This window comes from Schistocerca gregaria, chromosome 9, assembly GCF_023897955.1.
Source record: "Schistocerca gregaria isolate iqSchGreg1 chromosome 9, iqSchGreg1.2, whole genome shotgun sequence".
NCBI classification, from domain to species: domain Eukaryota; kingdom Metazoa; phylum Arthropoda; class Insecta; order Orthoptera; family Acrididae; genus Schistocerca; species Schistocerca gregaria.
The window spans coordinates 79,640,532-79,662,952 of NC_064928.1; the positions used below are offsets into that span (position 1 = coordinate 79,640,532).

General features: G+C 45.4%; 1 protein-coding gene across 1 annotated transcript; it reads left to right on the forward strand.

Moving 5' to 3' along the window:
• Window positions 1-9,825: 9,825 nt before the first annotated feature.
• LOC126291834 (uncharacterized) lies at window positions 9,826-19,936 on the forward strand. Its single transcript, XM_049985547.1, has 3 exons — window positions 9,826-9,902; window positions 14,559-14,784; window positions 18,407-19,936. Exons 1-3 carry the CDS (start codon window positions 9,885-9,887, stop codon window positions 19,390-19,392), a joined length of 1,230 nt encoding a protein of 409 aa, XP_049841504.1. The 5' UTR covers window positions 9,826-9,884; the 3' UTR covers window positions 19,393-19,936.
• Window positions 19,937-22,421: the final 2,485 nt, after the last annotated feature.

A 22,421-nucleotide genomic window follows, 5' to 3' on the forward strand; every position in this document is an offset into this window, starting at 1 on the left:
GATCCTTTTGAGTGGATTTCTATTAAAGAAACTGATCGCTAAATATTCGATATACGGATTTGAAACATACCACTAAGAAATTAACAAACGCCGAAAGTTCACACCGTTTATCTTTCCAACAAAAAAATTCCAAACTTCGCAATACTGTTCGTAAATGCAACTGCTTCTACGACAACACATTCTGGACGCGAAATAACAATAGCTTCTTCATTTTACGCATTATGCAGACGGACAGGTTCAACATGACCTGCTCCTCCCACGGCCTGTAACTAGCCACACTGCGCGGGAATTGCTAAATTCTGATTGTTTGATCAAAATGACGAGCCAATCAGAACAATCTTTCGAGATTATTCTCGCGCCAAAACTGTCCTACGGCAATCACTATTCCCAGTTGCATTCACTTCATTTCAATAAGCAAATATTAATATAATGTTTAACAAAACCAAACGAAAAGAAAACTCATCTGGGAACATATTTAGAAAACTATTACTCTGCAGACGGCTATTGTGGCCGCCTTCTTACAAGAGCAAGTGCTCTCAGACATACGTCATCAGCAATCAGGGGAAAACACAACTTTCCCACTACACATTTATGTAATGCGGTACAATATCCAATATTGAATTTCTATGTATGTCCCACTTACACACTCTCACTCGTTCTTCTTCATTCCATAAGGTCAAAACAAATAGATATTAATTAAATAATAATCTTTTCTGGATTTTATATTATGAAAATGAAAAGTACTTAACGCGTTTAATATGAAAATCCAAATAAATTGCCCTGACATTTTGTGAACTCCAGTAAGGATTTCAAATCATACTAAAAGACAAACTGTTATTATTCCTAAGTGTTGGTTCAAATGGCTCTGAGCACTATGGGACTTAACTTCTAAGGTCATCAGTCCCCTAGAACTTAGAACTACTTAAACCTAACTAACCTAAGGACATCACACACATCCATGCCCGAGGCAGGATTCGAACCCGCGACCGTAGCGATCGCGCAGTTCCAGACTGAAGCGCCTAGAAACGCTAGGCCCGTTCGGCCGGTCTCCTGTGTTGGTTTGGGGTGTTTTAGGTAAGTAATCTGAAACTATGACAGATAGAGGGCTGAAATTCTTATACCATGTTCTCTTGAACAGAAAAAGGCAGAGTATCGACTTTAAAAAATATCAAATAATATTTAATACAGTTTACTTAGGTTCTTATGAGTTTGAATACTCAGTCCCTCGAAGTGACACTGATACCGCTTCCCACGGCTGGCACAGCGACAGGTGCGAAGGAGTCATTGCTAAGGCCGGTATTACACTGTCCAATTTCTTTGTCCAATATCTTTGTCCAGTTTCTTTGTCAAAGATATTTGATAGTGTAATAAGGAACTTTGACAAATGTCGTCCAATATTTGATCAAATCTAGGGCGAGGCCGTATATTTGATCAAAGAAATCGCCTGTCTTCTGTTCACTGCAATGCGATATGTTACCACGCGGAGAGCCAGCATCGCTGGAGCGTTCTGTCATCTTTTGTGTTTGTAAACATGGCTGCTAAAAACAGTTGGTGTGTGGCGTCTACCACAAAATTAATTGAAATGTATGAGGCGGATGAGGCGCTTTACAATGTGAGGCACCCTGATTACAAAAACAGATTACGAAGATTGGAGAGTTATAAAAATATAGCAGAGATCATTAGCCGTGACATACGGCCTGGATGTAAGGCCGAGGACATCAAGAGGAAGATAAATGGCCTCCGCACTAGCTACTCGTACGAGAAAGCAAAAGTACGTATTGACATATTCATTTATATTTATTTATGCAAGTAAAGTTTGCATGTCATACAAATGGTTAGCATTAATTTGTTCACTGCAGCGACTTAAAGCATACAATAATGTTTACGTAACCTACAAGTAGTTTAAATTATTTTCATTACTAATATTTCAGATGCATAAAAGCAAATGTGGAGTCGGTGTGCAGGCGGCGTACACACCACAAGTGTACTGGTTTCCAATGCTCAAATTTCTCGACCAAGCAACCGAGGCAGACGAGAGTGTGTGTAATATAGAGAGCACGGAAAGTGAGAGTGAACGTGCCACACCGACGTTTGAGGAAATGTTTGAGGTATGTGCATTTGTTTACATTTTACGTTACTAAATGTGATTGTCTTGCCAGGGCACTTTCCCAGCGCCAATGTAAAATGTCTTAAAGTATTCCCTAACTGCTCTTCCGTGTACTGAACGTCCAGAAGCAGCTTGGCAAGCTATTGGTTCCATTCGCTGTAGGTCCTCAGTGCTTTGTGTCTCAAGATAAGTGCAGTCTCCTACTATGGCAGACACTGTTTCCTGACGAGTGTACAAGAGTTTTCTTCTCTCAGTTAATAAGTTGTGCAATGTGCAGGCAGCCAGTGTTATAGTGGTAACTTTTTCAGGAGGCAGATTAATGGTAGTAAGAAAAATCCTGAAACGACTTGCAAGAATGCCAAAGCTGCTCTCCACTAATCTTCTCCCTCGTGACAGTCGGTAATTGAAAACCTTTTCTTCTTTTGTGATCCCTTTTAAGGGGCATGGCTTCACAATGTTATAACTGAGAGGAAAAGCATCATCTGCCAGTACTACCATTGGAGTTGTAATGTTTGTGTTCCCAAGCTTCCTGCTTTCAGGAATGTTGAGCATAGATCGGTCAATGAGACACTCACGTAGTTTGCTTTTTGAAAACACTCCAGCATCACCAACACGCCCATTAGTTCCTACAACTACATACAAAAATTTGTAGGAAGCATCTACCATGGCAAATAAAATGACACTGTTGAAGGACTTATAATTGAGAAAGTGAGATCCACTAGCTTGTGGACATTTGATATGAATGTGCTTTCCGTCCATTGCTCCTATAGTGTTATAACAGTTCTACTTCTTCTCGAAATCCTCTGCAATTTGCTCCCACTCTCCTCTGCTTGTGGGTGCTTGTAAATAAATAAGATTTATGTATGTGCAAGGAAGTACGTAACTAATGGCTTTTATCTTTTATTTATAGCATGAGATGCAAGAGCCTGTCGCATGTAGCGAGGCACAGCCACAGCCCCAGCGTCAAGAGCGGCCTCCCACTAAAAGAAGGAAAGTCACGCCAGACGTGGCAACAAACGTCATGGAGGAGGCCAGCAGGACACTTAAGGCTATGGCTAATGCTGCCAGAACCATGCCTGTCCATGAAGACCGCTACAGCACCCTTGGCGCCCACATCGCAGCAGAACTGCCTGACATGGAGAAACTGGGCGGCAGGGAATACACCACTGCCACTATGCACGGTCTGGAGCGGACATTAATGGACAGGTGGGATTTTCTGCATGCGAGAGCCCGTGCACAACCGTCGACCTCTGGATATATCCAGGCTGCCTTGCAACTGGCTGGAATAGAGGAAGAGGATTCTATTCTTTAAATATGTAAGCACATAATTTTTGTATCTCTCCAATCTTCGTAATCTGTTTTTATAATCAGGGTGCCTCACATTGTAAAGCGTCTCATCCGCTTCATACATCTCTATTAATTTTGTGGTATCATACATCAATTGTAATTTGATATGTAATTAAAATAAAATAATAACAATTTATCTTCATGGACATAAAGTGTATCGTACATTTATTTACCTTCAGACAATGGTCCTTTAGCGCTTTATAAATTGCTTCACACGTTTCAGGTATTATTTTACTTAATGTGCATTGTGGAATTGAAGTGCTGTACTGTAAGCAAGAGTAACTTTCTCCTGTAGCAAGGAATCGAAGTGTTACTGTGAGCCTGTCTTCTGCACATAATAGCAGTTCTTAGGTGAGTATTGTGTTTTGAGATATGAGGTATCACTTCACTGAGAAAATACTGAAAAGTATGCTCATCCATTCGCAAGAAATTGATGTATGACTTGACGTCTTCCACTATTAGCTCACGTAACAAGTTTTGCTGAATGATTTTTCGTCTCGTCGTGAAACCCACGGCTTCACCCAGGTACGTTTCCTTTTTTTCCCCGCTTCTGTATCACATGTGCACACACAGCAATTGTGGCACAAGCAGCCGCTGCTGCGGTTAAAAATAACAATTTGTTTTTGTCAGCCATCTTGAACTTTGACGAAAACTTTGATGGCAGTGTAACACCCCGTCTAGCACTATGTCAGAGATCTTTGTTAAATATACTGGACGGAATATTGGATCACATCTTTGATCAAATCTTTGACAAAGAAATTTGATAGTGTAATACCGGCCTAAGGCACAACTGGCTGTCTCCCTCACAGTCAACGGCTCCAATGGTACGGGCTGTTCTGAAAAGCAGCTTACTGCAATAAAGTTGTCGTGTATTGACTCACGACGATACACGTGTACCACGTTCAAAGATACAGCACACTTACGCAGTATAATGCGTTCAGAAGCCACCAAACAGTCATGTCCAACAACGTTCCTGGGTCATTCCTTGTTCACCCCTCTCTCCTTATAAGGATCTGCTCTGTCCTAAGAGGAGCGTGAGTCCTACTCCACATTGGTACAGTCCATACTCTCTTGGCACTACTCTAAACGGTGCCACCAATACGCAAGTGTCAACAGAACGCCGTACGTACTGGACGTCAAGCAAAGACGCCAGCCCCTTGCATTTGCCGTGCCACAGTGGAGTGTGAGATTGACTGCCTTTCAATCCTGTTAAATGTGGTTGCAATTACATCCGCTGTGTGACAGAGGTCCGTTCTTGCCCGTCGCACAGTGTAGCGGTCATTTGCAGCTGTAGTTGACCATGGGTGACCACGCCCTACCCTACAGACAACAGTGCTTGTGTTTCTGAACGCTACCAAAGCACAAGAGACAATGCTTACCGAAAGCACTCTTCGTGTTTCGTCCTCTCTCCAGTTTCCTTATGCGTCTTCTCTGTGTGAAGTCATCCTAATGTTTTCCCCAGACCACGTTCCATTCAACTGCCCCAGTGGCGGCGCCATCCCCATCTGGCGCTATAGACACACTGACATTACGCTACGTGACGTCAAGCTTTCCGTGCACGACAGATATCTCTAGTACTATGATCGGGCACTTTTGTTCATTCATTCACTGATTCACTTATTAATAAATTACGAAGGCCGTTAAATTACTAATGCAACACTTTTTTTTCTGAAACCCACTTCGTTGTATTCAGGATTCTAATACACCACATTATTCCCCACCCTTTTGGCTTCAAAACTATATTTAACAATATAATCCCCGTTCAGTGCGATGGCCTCACCCACCTTGTTACGAGGGCCTGTATGCCCACTTGGTACCACTGTACTCGTCGACGTCGGAGGCAACGTCTTGCTGCATCAGTAATTTCTCTGTCAGCCACTTACTGCTTCCCGCAGGGTGCATCCTTCATCGGGCCACACAGATGGAACTCGGAGGTTGCGAGATCTGGGACGTAGGGTAAATGGAAAAGAAGAGTCCAATGAAGTTTTGTGAGCTCCTCTCACGTGCGCAATTAGTGTCATGGAGAAGGTCAAGTTCGTTTGCATTTCTGTGGAGAGGAACACACCGAAGTCGTTTCTTCAGTTATACACTTTGGAGTTGGTAGTTACATACTGAAGGAAGACATCAAACTCCTTCAGAGTCCCAGAAGACGGTCACCTTCACCAGCAGAGGGTACAGCTTTGAACTTTTTCTTCGGAGCAGAGGTAGTGTGGCGACACTCTATGGATTGCCCTTTTGTTCCCAGTTGCAAATCATGAGCCCTTATTTGATCACTGGTGACTATGTTCGACAAGAAATTGTCACTATCCCCCCTTGTAACGCGCAAGCAGTTCCGCACGGAATAGTACTCCTCCCGCGCTCCTTGTGTCACGAGGGGTGGCGCGCAACCCCGTGGGCACACACTTCAGACTACCACAACTGGTGGACGAGTGTGTCAGCACTGACAACAAAGACAACCAGTTTTGCTACGATGTGTTTGATTGTCATCCGTCGATCACCTCAAGCGAGATTTTCCACACGTTCCATATTGCAGGGATCACAGATTTGTGCGGTTGGCCGGTTCGCGGATGGGTTTGCACGCGGATGGGTTCGATAGTTGACGGTTAGAGATGATGGTCACAGAGACCTCGCCCAACGACTCACCACGCTTTTGTTCACTGCCAGGTCACTATAGATATTCTGCAGATGCCTATCAATATATGTGATGACCTGGCTTTCCTCCAAAAGAAACTCAATTATAACTGTAGATCTGTTCTTGGAAAGCTCCTCCCACTGGAGGCTACATATAGCTTCGCCACATATCGGAACTTCACAAAATTATTGCGGCAGAAGAGAGTATGTCACAAGCTCTACAACAAATTTCGAATTTTTTTTCACCCTAGACTGGAGGACGAACAATGGTGTTGCATTACGGTGTGTTGGTCCAGACTACTGTACACACCAGTACCTCTAAAATCCAATAGCACGACCTCTTGCATTGATGCATGCCTGTATTCGCCATGGCATACTATCCACTATCTCATCAAGCCACTGTTGGTCCATATTGTCCCAACCCTCCACGGCGATTCGGCGTAGATCCCTCAGAGTGGTTGGTGGGTCACGTCGCCCTTAAACAGCCCTTTTTGTACTATCCTAGACATGTTCGATAGGGTTCACGTCTGGAAAACATGCTGACCACTCTAGTCAAGCGATGTCGTTATCCTGAAGAAAGTCATTCGAAAGATGTGCCTGATGGGGGCGCGAATTGTCGTCCATGAAGACGAAAGCCTCGCCAATGTCCTGGAGATATGGTTGCGCTACCGGTCCGAGGATGATATTCACGTATCGTACAGCCGTTACGGCGCCTTCCATGACCACCAGTGGTTTACGTCGGACCCACAATATGCCAGCCCAAAACAGCAGGAAACCTCCACCTTGCTGCACTCGCTGGCCAGTGTGTCTAAAGCGTTCATCCTGACTGGGTTTCCTCTGAACACGTATTCGACGAAGACGGCACATGCGACACTCATCAGTGAAGAGAACGTGATGCCAATCCTGAGCGGTCCATGGGGCATGTTGTTGGGCCCATCTGTACCGCGCTGCGTGTTGTCGTGGTTGCAAAGACGGACCTCGCCATGGACGTCGGGATTGAAGTTGCACATTATGGAGCCTACTGTGTACAGTTTGAGTCGTAACACGACGTCCTGTTGCTGCGCGAAATTCAATATGATGGCACTGCTGTCAGGGTTCTCCGAGCCATAATCCGTAGGTAGCGGTCATCCACTGCAGTAGTAGCCCTCAGGTGGACTCAGCGAGGCATGTTACTGACAGCTCCAGTCTCTCTGTATGTCCTCCATGTCCGAACAACATCGCTTTGTTTCACTCCGAGACGCCTGGACACTTCCCTTGTTGAAGGCCCTTCCTGGCACAAAGTAACAATGTGGACATCATCGAACCGCAGTAGCCGGCCGCGGTAGCCGTGCGGTTCTGGCGCTGCAGTCGGGAACCGCGGGACTGCCACGGTCGCAGGTTCGAATCCTGCCTCAGGCATGGATGTTTGTGATGTCCTTAGGTTAGTTAGGTTTAAGTAGTTCTAAGTTCTAGGGGACTTATGACCTAAGATGTTGAGTCCCATAGTGCTCAGAGCCATTTTTTTGAACCGCAGTATTGAGCTCCTAGACATGGTTGAACTACAGACACCACGAGCCATGTACCTCTTCCTAGTGGAATGAATGGAACACTGATTGTCTGTCGGACCCCTCACCTAATAGGCACTGCTCATGCATGGTTGTTTACATCTTTGGGTGGGTTTAGTGACATCTCTGAACAGTCAAAGGGACTGTGTTAACATATATATATATATATATATATATATATATATATATATATATATATATATATATATATGTTTCTATCCTTGTGACTGGAGGTCCTTATAATGATATCCTTGTTATTGGAGGACTTCTTCCGTTCACATATGTAAGAAAATGACACCTACAGTGTCTTTACGATGTCATTTATTGTATGACTATCAGTTTTGGTGCTTCAGTGCACTGTCTTGAGGCTGACGTCGTTAAGACCATCCATATAAACGACGCATCAGTGGTCAACATCTGTCACTGTTAAAAACAGACATACTGTGTGAAGCGATAGCAGCAATCAGTGATTGTATATTGTTACTTATAATCCGTCTTGATTGCAAATTGTTTTTATTCATATGACCGGTTACTGTTCATCCAAAATCATCTTCAGATCTGATATTTCAGTGACAGGAGTAACCCGTCCAAATCCAGCAACTTTCACATGCTGCATCACATTAAAAAAAGTTGCTGGGTTTGGACGGGTTACTCCTAAAACTGAAATATCAGATCTGAAGATGATTTTGGATGACCAGAAATCGGTCATATGAATAAAAAAAATTTGCTGATGGATTACAACTAACATTATCTGTAACTGGCTTTCGCAGACCACCTATAACTGTGATGTCTCTCCAGGCATGAGCTGTAGTTGATAGTTGATGGTTAGAGATACGATGATTGGCGATGATCTGGCGCAGGTGAATAGCGAAATTCTGCATGACCCGCTGCATTGTCGGACCATCGATTCTGTCGATGACATCCTGAATGGCTGTTTTCAGCTTAGCAATGGTTTTGGGGTTATTTCTGTACACCTTGCCTTTAATATACCCGGACGAAAGGTAGTCGCATGTGTTCAGACCCAGAGAATATGGCGACCAATCGAGCCAAGTACTCCAGAGCCAGAATGAGGTCCCCACCAAGTGCTCCTCCAGGACATCACTCTCAGGCTTCGATGTGGTCGAGATCCGTGAACCACATCTTGTCCAAATCAGGGTCACTTTGGATAATGGGGATGAAAATGTCTTCCAAAACCTTTATGTACCATTCAGTACTCACCATGCCCTCAAAGAACACCGCCCCGATTATTCCGTGACTGGACATTGCGCACCACACAGTCACCCGTTGAAAGTGAAGAGACTTCTCGGTCGCGAAATTCTGATTCTCAGTCCCGTAAATGCGCCAAGTATGCTTAATGACGAACCCTTCCAAATGAAAGTGGGCTTCGTCGCTAAACCATACCATACTGCCCGTACTAATTGCCACCATGCCCGACGGCCAACCGTACAGTTTGGACGTCCTAACGCAAACCGTTCAGAAGGTGTGACGATTTTATTTCATACAGTTCAGTAATCGTCACCCTGTATTTTCCCTTTCTTTCAACAGCTTCCTGTTGCTGGGCCACCGGTAGAGAAACGCTGACATAACGCCACGTGACGTCCGGCTTTGTGTGCGTGACAGAGAGACCTCTAGCACTATGCTCCGACTCTTTCATTCATTCATTCATCAGTTCTTAATGCTACTTTACTTTCCCTTATCCCGTTATTATGTTTTGCAGAGCAGTGTATCTGTGAGTAGTGTAAGAGCTGCAAGGTAAAAAGGTTATGAACACCAATTAAGAAGATAATAACTGTACTGGGAGAGCAGATAAGAACTTGCACTCAGACGGCAGTAACTGCTCTGTTTTTCTAGCTCTCGAGTAGGAAGCGGCGCCGTCCTTCGTCCGCCAAAGGATTCCGCAGTGAAAGTGCAGTTCGCACGCTCGGACAGATAAGGACAAGGAGGCCTATCTGGACTCCAGTCGCGCACTGACTGCACGAATTCCTTTCTAAAGCGACGCTGGATATCTGGGGCAGTCCGGTGGTCAACTGGTCGCGGCTGTCTAGGAGATGCCGTTCCGGCGTCATCGCGGGCGACTCTAGTCGCTCCAGAATCCCAAACGACCTCGCCCCCACTCCAGTGCCGTTTGTTCCAGTGCAAGTGATCGGTATATATACCGCCGAAGGCGACGAGACAGGCACATCAGTTCCAGTCCTCTGGAAGAAGAGGACTCAGGGTACCGTCAAGGATCCACCGTCAGGACTACGAGGATCGTCATGAGGACCACAGTACTGGTAAGCGTCCGAAAATACTCGGTGTCAACTACCACAGGGCTCAATACTGGAACCCAAGTTATCTCTGGTTTCCCTGGCCGCTTGTGTGAGTTCCTTACTATCAAAACAGTAGCATCAAAGTATAAAGATATTCATTTGGACATCTCATTGGAGCAAACCAACGTTTTATTTTTACAGTAAATGAAATGAAATGTCGTGTGACGAGGGCCTCCCGTAGGGTAGACCGTTCGCCTGGTGCAAGTCTTTCGATTTGACGCCACTTCGGCGACTTGCGCGTCGATGGTGATTAAATGATGATGATTAGGACAAGACAACACCCAGTCCCTGAGTGGAGAAAATCTCCGACTCAGCCAGGAATCGAACCCGGGCCCTTTGGATTGACAGCCTGTCACGCTGACCACTCAGCTAGCGGGGCGGACATTTTTACGTTATGTCATAAGAGATGTTCAGTTGCGTATCACGGGGATTAGAATGAGGCTCCTGTCTCTCGTTGTTGCCCCGTTCTGCACGAAGACACTCGGCGGAAATTAACTAAATTGTTACCCGTTGTCCTTTTGTCGTCACTTTCTTCTTGGAAGGAAACACCCTGTCAGACTCTGCTCATTACTTAAGGCAAAACTTCAGGGCTACAGAATTTCATTTAAGTCGCGATTCTTCTTATTTTTGATTGGTAAATCACACTTTTTATCTTGTTTATTTGTAGGACAATGAGTGCTTCTTCAAGATAATAATGTGTCGTATTGCGCAAGAATACTCAGATGCGTCCATCCCCTAGAACAAGAATGCAAGAGAACGATGTATTAGTCTGCCAGGATCGCCATTTGTCGGAAAGAAAAAGAAGATACCTTAGAAATATTTAAACGTTGTCGAAAATTATTAAAAAGTCTAGTACATATTCCGCAAGCGTCCGTACGATGCATGCGGAGGGCACCCTGTGGCACAAGTAGTCATTTCCTTCCCGCTCCCCTCACAGATAAAGTGAGGGAAAAATTACTGTCTGTGTGTCTCCGTATCAGGATGCGTTTCTCGTGACGTACCTTCATGGTACTTGCGCGAAATGTATGTTGACGGCAGTCAGCTTCAGATATCGTTTCCTCAAACATTCTCAGTAGTGTTTCTCGAAAAGAACGTCGCCTTTCCTCCACGTATTCCCATTTGAGCTCCCGACGCATCTCCGTAACTCTTGCATGTAGTTCGAACCTGCCAGTAACAAATCTAGCAGCCCGCCTCTTTGTTTAATCCGTCCTGATGCGGGTCGAAAACACTCGGGCGGCGCTCACGAATAGGTCGCATTAGCGTCCCGTGTGCGGTCTCCCAGATATTTAAAGGACTTTACTGTGTCAAGCAGGACACTAGGGATGCTGTGTTGGAACATTACGTGTTTGTTTTTGTAAATTTAGATCTAGCTTCCATTCACCACACCAAATCAGACATTTTGTCTATGTGATCTTGCATTCTCCTAGAGTCACTGAACTTCCCCATATACCACACATCATCAGCAAACAGCCGCTGATCGCTCTCTACCCTGTCCCCCAAATATTTTACGTCGGAACCGCACAGTGCTTATCGCAGCTGAAGACTGCTCCGTTCACACCTTTACGTTAAGTGAGTGTACTTCCTATACGTTTCGATGGAATGAATTAATTTTGGTTATTTTAGATGCGATGAGCAAACAACACCTAAATTTCCGCATTTTGAGGTAAAACAGTGTTGGGCTTTACGGAGATGAAAAATCGTGTGCTGATCAGTGTATGAATCCTGTCGGCTCTGTCTAGTTCTGTATTGCTGCTGTTCGTATAGAGGCTTCCGAGTATCTTTTAATAACTACAACCAATGTGTCTGCATCTGTACCTGAGTATTCGATGAACTATGGATGAAGCCCGAACAACAGGCATTACACGCAATGATCAAAAATGATAGTGCATTGAGAGTGGCTAGTTTCTAGCTGAAATGTAGATCTGCGTATAAGACTTCAAAAGGACGACTCATGGCTGAAATCTATTATTTACAAGTCAGTATAACAGTCGCTTCGTGCAACAGCCTTCTGAACGGAAAGTAACCTGAGAAACACTTGATTATTAATCAAAGCCCACCGAAAATGGTTCAAATGGCTCTGAGCACTATGGGAGGTCATCAGTCCCCTAGAACGTAGAACTACTTAAACCTAAGGACTTCTCACACATCCATGCCCGAGACAGGATTCGAACCTGCGACCGTAACAGTCGCGCGGTTGCGGACTGAAACGCCTAGAACTGCTCTGCCGCACCGGCTGGCTTCTTGCAAGGAACGAACGCTCAAATGCGCTGTTTGAATAATAAACCAGTAGTGTAATATTTCCACATTCACAGAATTTAGGCGAAGTTATATTTACTAACATGTGTTGTTGTACTGAAATTGTAAACATTAGCACATACTCTTAAAATCTATCCCTGTGCTGACATTCCACGGCGCGCCAGACCTCACTGCGCTGCCTGTATGGATGTACATCTAAATCTACATTTATACTCCGCAAGCCACCCAACGGTGTGTGGCGGAGGGCACATAACGTGCTACTGTCATTACCTGCCTTTCCTGTTCCAGTCGCGTACGATTCGCGGGAAGAACGACTGTCTGAAAGCCTCCGTGCGCCCTCGAATCTCTCTAATTTTCATTCGTGATATCCCCGGGAGGTATAAGTAGGGGGAAGCAGTATATTCGATACCTCATCCAGAAACGCACCCTCTCGAAACCCGGACAGCAAGCTACACTGCGATGCAGAGCGCCTCTCCTGCAGTCTGCCACTTCAGTCTACTAAACATCTCCGTAACGCTATCACGGTTACCAAATAACCCTGTGATGAAACGCGCCGCTCTTCTTTGGATCTTCTCTATCTCCTCCGTCAACCCGAACTGGTACGGACCCCACACTGATGAGCAATACTCAAGTATAGGTCGAACGAGTGTTTTGTAAGCCACCTCCTTTGTTGATGGACTACTTTTTCTAAGGACTATCGCAATGAATCTCAACTTGGTACCCGCCTTACCAACAATTAATTTTATATGATCATTCCTCTTCAAATCGTTCCGCACGCATACTCCCAGATATTTTACAGAAGTAACTGCTACCAGTTTTTGTTCCGCTATCATATAATCATACAATAAAGGATCCTTTTTTCTATGTATTCGCAATACATTACATTTGTCTATGTTAAGGGGCAGTTGCCACTCCCTGAACCAAGTGTCTATCTGCTGCAGGATCTTACTGCATTTCGCTGCAATTTTCTAATGCTGCAACTTCCTGTATACTACAGCATCATCCGCGAAAAACCGCATGGAACTTCCGGCACAATCTACTAGGTCATTTATATATATCGTGAAAAGAAATGGTTCCATAACACTCCCCTGTGGCACGCCAGAGATTACTTTAACGTCTGTAGACGTCTCTCCATTCAGAACAACATGCTTCGATCTGTTTCGTAAAAACTCTTCAATCCAGCCACAGAGCTGGTCTGATATTCCATAAGCTCTTACTTTGTTTACCAGGCGACAGTGCGGAACTATATCGAACGCCTTCCGGAAGTCAAGGAAAATGGCATCTACCTGGGAGCCTGCATCTAATATTTTCTGGGTCTCATGAACAAATAAAGCGAGTTGGGTCTCACACGACAGCTGTTTCCGGAATCCATGTTGATTCCTACATAGTAGATTCTGGGTTTCCAGAAATGACATGATACGCGAGCAGAAAACATGTTCCAAAATTCTACAACAGATCGACGTCAGAGATATAGGTCTGAGGTTTTGCGCATCTGCTCGACGACCCTTCTTGAAGACTGGGACTATCTTTGCTCTTTTCTGATCATTTGGAACCTTCCGTTCCTCTAGAGACTTGCGGTATACGGCTGTTAGAAGGGGGGCAAGTTCTTTCGCGTACTCTGTGTAGAATCGAATTGTTATCCCGTCAGGTCCAGTGGACATTCCTCTGTTGAGTGATTTCAGTTGCTTTTCTATTCCTTGGACATTTATTTCGATGTCAGCCATTTTTTGGTTTGTGCTAGGATTTAGAGAAGGAACTGCAGTGCGGTCTTCGTCTGTAAAACAGCTCCGGAAAAAGGTGCTTGCTATTTCAGCTTTACGTGTGTCATCCTCTGTTTCAATGCCATCATCACCCCAGAGTGTCTGGATATGCTGTTTCGAGGCACTTACTGATTTAACGCAAGACCAGAACTTCCTAGGATTTTCTGTCAAGTAGGTACAAAGAATTTTACTTTCGAATTCACTGAACGCTTCACGCATAGCGCTCTTTACGCTAACTTTGACATCATTTAGCTTCTGTTTGTCTGAGAGGTTTTGGCTGCGTTTAAACTTGCAGTGAAACTCTCTTTGCCTTAGCAGTAGTTTGCTAACTTTGTTGCTGCAAGCAAGGTACATGACATGGTTGTACAGTCCAGCAGACACAAGTGAGCAAGGTCTCCTCTCGGGCGCTAGTCGCTTGTGGCCGTTGAGATTCTGCATGGGGTCACGCAGTACGACGTTGTTGCATGCTGTCTTCATGTAGTTGCAATTTGAAAGATCAACAGTGTAGCAGTGATCGACTGAGAGAGCAGGTGCTTCTTTTTTGTGCAGAAATAGACGTCGCCGTTTGCGTGGCAGCCATATGCTGAGGATGTGGATGTTGCAGGTTCTGGGATGGGCGCTGCTTGCGGCAGCTGTGGTGTACGCTGAGGAGGCTCCGGTCAACAAGAAGGTTGACAAGCGAGGCATCTTCACCATCGGCAGCGGCTACGGCCTCGGCGGCGGATACGGCTATGGTGGCGGATATGGGGGCGGATATGGCGGCGGATATGGGGGCGGATATGGCGGCGGCTACGGAGGCGGCTACGGAGGCGGCTACGGATATGGTCTGGGTAAGTAAACTAACAAATACAGAAGAAAGAAAAAGAATATCGTGGAGCTGTTAGACGACGGTCAGTTTCGTTTCCAATAAAGGTGACGCTACAGTAGTTGGGCTTGATAATGAAAGCACTACTGCAGAAAAGTCATGACGCGTTCATTGCCAACAGTATCCCTAGAAAAAACATTCGATGGTGTAAATGGTGCAAGACCCTCGTAATCCCGAGAAAAAATAGGAATAGAACTGGAAGGAAAATCAGCATTGGCAGTATTTTGTTGTTTTATTGTCAGCAAAATCGATTTTCGGTCACTTGGTGACCATCCTCAGTGCTGTAATATACAATTAATATTGGTAGGCACTGGTGTCAAGCTATACCCACAAGCTTAGAGCTAGTTTATGTGATCGCTCTGTGGTTATAGCTTGATACCAGTGCCTACCAATTTCAATCGCGGAACTTATCATAAAACTGGCAATACTTTAAAGACGTTGTTGCAGACAGTGAGATAAAATGTTTTATACGCACAGAAAAAAAATATCCACAGGTTGAATTTAACCAGTAGTTCCACTTGGTATGAACCACAATCTCACACACTTTCCAGGAATGATAGTTTGCTCTGAAAGAGTAAATATCAAACCAGTAATCAAGCAAAAGCAAGTTATTTCGATCACCCATAGGCCACAAGCAGTACTCCTACTGTAGTTACAGTTCTCTCAACTCCATTTTCCCACTCCTCCTTCCTGTGACGTAAATTCTTATACATATATACTTCACATATATCCATACAGTGAGTACCAGTTTTTCAAGGGTTCTTAAATATTTTGCACAACTTTACATTCTCGAACATCTTTTATAGGTCTGCATATCCGATGGAATTCTTGCTTCAGCTTACAATCTCAACAACAGAACAACCTCTTCGACGGCTTCACTTTTCCGAAAGCTAATTTGCTTCCATTACCAGACTTTTGTGAAAATACGTGTCAGCCACTTTCATTCATGTCTCAGCTGCTTGCTACGCACAAGTGTAGAAATGATCCTGGAGGAAGTAAAGCATTGAGGACGGGTAGTGAGTCGTGCTTGGGCAGTTCAGTCGGCAAAGCGCTTCCCCGCGAAAGGCAGCGGTGCCGAGTTCGAGTTTCCGCCCGGCACAGAGTTTTAATCTGCCAGCAAGTTTCGTATCAGCGCAAACTCCGTTGCAGAGTGAAAATTTCATTTTGTAAAAATTTTAGTTTACCCATTGTGAAAGACGTCTCTGGTACGAGACTTTTAGATTGCGTTATTAGACGATTTTCTCGCGAATCAGAAGCAACGTCGTTCAGCATGTACTTGACATTCGAGTTAAAAAATGCACGCGTATACTATGGAAAAACGTGTTTGCACTGTCAGGTGGTACACTGCTATACAAGGGTGATTCAAATGGAAACCTTAACTGTTTACTATTCAGCAGCTTGACGTGAAACGCGTGCATTGCGCAGCTTCAAAAGTGCACAGATAGCTTGTGAAAAGAATTATTTTGTTTGTGAATACAACCACTCGCACACTGAGGTTTTCAACTCTTCATTCGTGTAGAAATGCTTGCTTCTCACCGTTTCTTTGAGCCCTGCGAACACACGAAAGACACTAGGGGGCGAGGTCAAATTTCATATCGTGGAAGTTGCTACGGTTGAACGGATATTTTGGGGACAAACATCGGCACGTTGCAAGGAAATATCTACAATCTGGCTGACTCGTTAACTCCAAACTACAAGGTAAAGATAACTTCGTAGCAGATTTCAGTGTAAAGTTAATCACATTTTCATACAGCGTTCTAAAAATACGCTTTCGCCATCCAAAAGAGAGTTGGCACGAGCGTTCTTGCTGATCTCTGAGTGTGGATTTTGTTTATTTCGATTTGGCGAAGATCCGTAACGTCATTCCTTGCTTGACCTATTCATTTCAGTACGGTGATAATGCATTCAGGTCTCTTCTCCTCTAACGTATGCAGAAATCCAGTAAGTTGTATTCTTGAAAACGATTCAAAAGTCCCACACATGCATCGAAGCGACGTATTATAAATTCAGCACTCAAATGACGTGACACGCACCTTCCTTACACAGCGAAACTTCATGGACAGTACTGAGTGCTCAACCAGCAACAGTATCAAAAGTAGAAGCCATTTCACCTACAATAATAGGCCTTCTCTCTTTCGCAAGCTCTTCTACTATTGTAGCGTTTTCTTTTCTTTCGTCACTGAACGTTTTGCCTGGCGCAGGAGAGGATAATCTTCCAAGAAATTTAAAGTTCCTGTACCACTGGTGACAGGACTCAGACAAGGAGATGGGTTGTCCCCCATCCTGTTCAACTTTGCCCTCAAGAAGATCGTACGCGAGACCTTCCAAGATAACGAAGAGACTGAAATCGAAGGAAAGGGGCTGGCATACTTAGCCTATGCAGACGACATCTGTTTACTCTCTAGGTCTGAAGAGGAGTTGGAGCGAATGACCAAAGCACTAAAGGAGGCTGCCAGCAAATTTGACAGAGTACCTCGTTATGACGCGTGGTCATTGTCAGACTGCTCATCATCTACAATCACTGCAGGTTGGGGACTATTCCTACAAGAGAGTGCAGGAATTCAAATACCTAGGGGCACTTTTCACTGAGAACTCGTCATGTGAAGCAGAGATCAATGCCAGACCACAAGCATGAAACCGACCTTACCACAGCCTAGCACAACTGCTTCAGTCCAAATATCTCTCCAGACAGTTCAAGGTTCGACTGTACAAAACCCTGATCCAGCCTGTTGTTCTATATGGCTGTGAGACATGGAGTACATGGAAACAGGACCCATAAGCTCCTTGTTTTTGAGAGAAAAGTACTTCGGAAGATCTTCAGTCCGGTTCTGGATGCAGATACAGGGGAATGGAGGATTAGATACAACCAAGAGCTTGAGGAACTATACCAGCAGCCCAACAAAGCAGGAACTGTCAAAGCCAGACGAATGCAGTGGGCTGGCCATGTGGCCCGGATGGAGGATCACAGATGGCCTCGGAAGCTCCTGGATTTCACACCTACAGGAAAGAGACCGGCAGTGAGACCCAAGAAGCGTTGGAGGGATGCACTCCATGAAGATTTAAACCACGTGTCAATAGATGTGAACGGATGGCGGATAGCAGCAATGGACAGAATACAGTGGAGGAGGAAACTTGTGTGCAGTCCACTGGGCCTGATCACGTAGTAGTAATAGTAGGAGTAGTAGTAGTAGTAGTTGTTGTTGTTGTAGTTGTACCACTCATGTGCTTGCTGCAGGGGCACACAAGAATCACCGTACTGTGCTTTCACTGTGCGATGCATTTCCTCGCATTTTACACCTTCACTGCACAAACGCAGTGCAGGTCGTCAGTGGGACACTCATATTTCCATTGACTTAACTTCTTTCTCTGTGGTGCAACAACAGGCTGGTAACTATTGACCATTTGTCGAAACGAAAGGAAAGTGGTGCTAAATCGGTAGTACAGCATTTAGGAATGTTATTGATTTCAAGGTTTTCATATGAGTCGGCGTCTTATATCCTTAGGAACAGAAATGAATGTGTCAGAATCAGAGGACGCACCTAGCTGGCAATTACTGTGTGATTAATTGATCTTCGTCTTGTCCACAGGTGGTGGTCTCTCCTCTGGTGCCATAGGAGGCGCAGTAATCAGTGGTGGAGGCTTGGGAGGCTCTTACGGTGGCGGCCTGGGATTAGCCGCGGGCGGTATCGGAGGCGGCATCGGAGGTGGAGCTGGCGGTCTGGCGCTGGCTTCTGGAGGGGGACTGGGTCTCGCTGCCGGAGGTCTCGCAGGCGGTGCCGCCCTGGGTGGTGGAGCTGCCGCAGTGGGCGGGGTGTCTCAGACCGTTCTGAGGACAGTTACCGTCCCGGTACCCGTGCCACAGCCGGTCCCCGTACCGGTGTCCCGCCCCGTTCCAGTGTCCGTACCCGTACCCCAGCCGTACCCCGTCAGAGTCCCGGAACCGGTGCCTGTCAGAGTGCCTCAGCCGTACGCCGTCAGGGTACCGCACCCCGTACCCGTAACAGTGGACCGCCCCGTTCCCGTCCCCGTACCCCAGCCCGTGCCCGTGTCCCGGCCAGTGCCCGTCCCCGTACCTGTACCCCAGCCGTACCCCGTCAGAGTACCCCACCCCGTGCCGGTCTCCGTCCCCCAGCCGTACCCCGTCCCTCAGCCCGTACCGGTGCCAGTGTCCACTGGCGTTAGCGCTGCAGTGGTGCCCGTCGCCACCACCGGCATCATTGCCGGAGGCGGAGGACTCGGAGGAGGATTTGGAGGCGGCCTGGGAGGCGGCATCGGAGGCGGCCTGGGAGGCGGCCTGGGAGGAGGCCTGGGAGGAGGCCTGGGAGGCGGCCTGGGAGGCGGCCTGGGTGGAGGCCTGGGTGGCGGCGCTATCATCTCCGGAGGTGGAATCGGGGGCGGTCTCGGATACGGCTACGGAAGTGGTGGGCTCGCGTACGGAGGTGGTAGCCTCATCGGTGGCGGAATTGGTGGATCCTACGGAGGCGGTACCATCGTGAAGGTACTCCCGGCAGCCACCAGTTTCTCCTCAGGAGGCAGCTACGGCTCTATCTACAAGACCTACCTCAAGCACTGATTGATCCATACACCATGAGATTCATGCCACATTAGACAACAGCACTGGATCTCTCTAGCACTAGAAACAATTCAAATTACTATAATTATCACAAGTCACTCCTGCCAAATATTTCAGCGGCATCCATTAATTGGACTCCAGAGTACTCGAACTCCAGGTGTTCTTCCAGAATGAAATTTGCTTAAACGTCACATCCCATGATCTCGTTGTTGATGGGAGAATTGATTTCATATAGACTACATTTGAAATTTATACTGCATAAAGTCCGTCGAATTTTCAGTTATAACAGGAGTGAAATAGAGATTTTTGTGGCCAGTAAATCATCTTGATATATTAGGGTGTGGAAAAAAAAGTCGCGAGGCGATTCCCAGTGCTGTTGTCCAGAACTGAGTTGACGACATTTTGCATATATATTTCACTACTAACACAGCGATTCATTTTGCAATTCGTTTATAATAACTGTACGATACTTCATTATTTTCTACATGTATCTATTTATGTGTGACGCACAGAATAAAATAAAGTTGATGAGCTTTGTACCAAAAGAATTTGTTATTGTGCTGCCTATATTACAACGTACATTCTTGTCTGTGAACTTACGCAGTACTGCTGTCACAACGATTTCATGATAAACAGAAGTGTTATAGTGTACACAACAAACAAGAAATTGGCTGTGTTTGTCAGTCTCATCATTTATTAACAGGGATGGATTTTCTTCTCCATGGATGATAATGCACAACTTTAATTTTCCTCCAATTAAAGCAGGCCTAGATGAGAAAAAAGGATGCACTTTCTGATCAAAAATGTCATGACACCCTATGTAATGCTGTGTTGAACTCTGTAGGTCCTGAGAGAAGGGATCTCTTGAGCGCTGTATGGCAATATCGAAGAAGTAACAGCAGAATGATCGATCAGGAGAGTTCAGTGACTTGTAACCTGGACTAATCCGATGTTACCTGAGAAACAAATCCATCCGGGACATTTCAACCCTTCACGTATCACGTCTCTGGTACTGTTGTTTTGGTCGTCAGTTGTTGTGGTCTTCAGTCCTTAGACTGGTTTGATGCAGCTCTCCATGCTACTCTATCCTGTGCAAGCTTCTTCATCTCTACTCTATCCTGTGCAAGCTTCTTCATCTCCCGGTACCTACTGCAGCCTACATCATTCTGAATCTGCTTAGTGTCTTCATCTCTTGGTCTCCTTCTACGATTTTTACCCTCCACGATGCCTTCCAGTACTAAATTGGTGATCCCTTGATGCCTCAGAACATGTCCTACCAACCGATCCCTTCTTTTTGTCAAGTTGTGCCACAAACTCCTCTTCTCCCCAATTCAGTTCAATACCTCCTCATTAGTTATGTGATCTACCCATCTAATCTTCAGCATTCTTCTGTAGCACCACATTTCTGAAGCTTCTATTCTCTTCTTGTCTAAACTATTTATCGTCCACGTTTCACTTCCATACATGGCTACACAATACACAAATACTTTCCGAAACGACTTACTGACACTTAAATCAATACTCGATGTTAACAAATTTCTCTTCTTCAGAAACGCTTTCCTTGCCATTGCCAGTCTACATTTTATATCCTCTCTACTTCGACCATCATCAGTTATTTTGTTGCCCAAATAGCAAAACTCCTTCACTGCTTTAAGTGTCTCATTTCCTAATCTAATTCCCTCAGCATCACCCGACTTAATTCGAGTACATTCCATTATTTTCGTTTTGCTTTTGTTGATGTTCATCTTGTACCCTTCTTTCAAGACACTATCCATTCCGTTCAACTGCTCTTCCAAGTCCTTTGCTGTCTCTGACAGAATTACAATGTCATCGGCGAACCTCAAAGTTTTTATTTCTTCTCCATAGATTTTAATGGCTACCCCGAACTTTTCTTTTGTTTCCTTTACTGTTTTCTCAATATACAGATTGAATAGCATTGGGTAGAGGCTACAACCCGTTCTCACTCTCTTCCCAACCACTGCTTCCCTTTCATGTCCCTCGACTCTTATAACTGCCATCTGGTTTCTGTACAAATTGTAAATAGCTTTTCGCTCCCTGTATTTTACCCCTGCCACCTTTAGAATTTGAAAGAGATTATTCTAGTCAACACTGTCAAAAGTTTTTTCTAAATCTACAAATGCTAGAAACGTGGGTTTGCCTTTCATTAATCTATTTTCTAAGATAAGCCGTAGGGTCAGTATTGTCTTTCGTCTTCCAACATTTCTGCGGAATCCAAACTGATCTTCCCCGAGGTCGGCTTCTACCAGTTTTTCCATTCGTCTGTAAAGAATTCGAGTGAGCAATTTTGCAGCTGTGACTTATTGGACTGACACTTTGGTAATTTTCACATCTGTCAACACCTGCTTTCTTTGGGAATGGAATTGTTATATAGTCTCTGGCACTATCTACCCTATTTCGCAATAGTAAAAAACAACGAGCTGCCCTTCTTAGAACCTTTTCGATGTCATCCGTCAGTCCCCCCTGATGCGGATCCCACACCGCACAGCAGTACTCCACAATACGGCGGACAAGCGGGTGGTGGTGGTCGTGGTGATGGTGGTGGTGGTGTTGGTGGTGATGATGATGATGATGATGATGATGATAATCGGTTTGTGGGGCGCTCACTGCTCGGTCATCATCGCCCGTGCAAAGTCCTAATTTTTACACAGTCCAATTTTTCACGCAACCCAATCGATCCACTGTCACGAATGATGATGATTATGATGAAATCATGAGGACAACACAAACACTCAGTCCCCGGCAGAGAAAATCCCCAACCCGGCCGGGAGTCCAACCTGGGACCCCGCGATGCTGGGGCACCAGCACTAAGCACTGGACCACGAGCTGCGGACGAACAATGGTGGTGTAAGCAGGCTCTGTAGTAGACCTGTTGCACCCTTTAAGTGTTCTGCCAAAGAATCGCAGTCTTTGCTTTGCTCTGCCCACAACACTATCTACGTGATCGTTCCAGTTTGTGTTAACTGTAATTCTAATTCGTAAGTACTTAGTTGAATCTGCAGCTTTCAGGT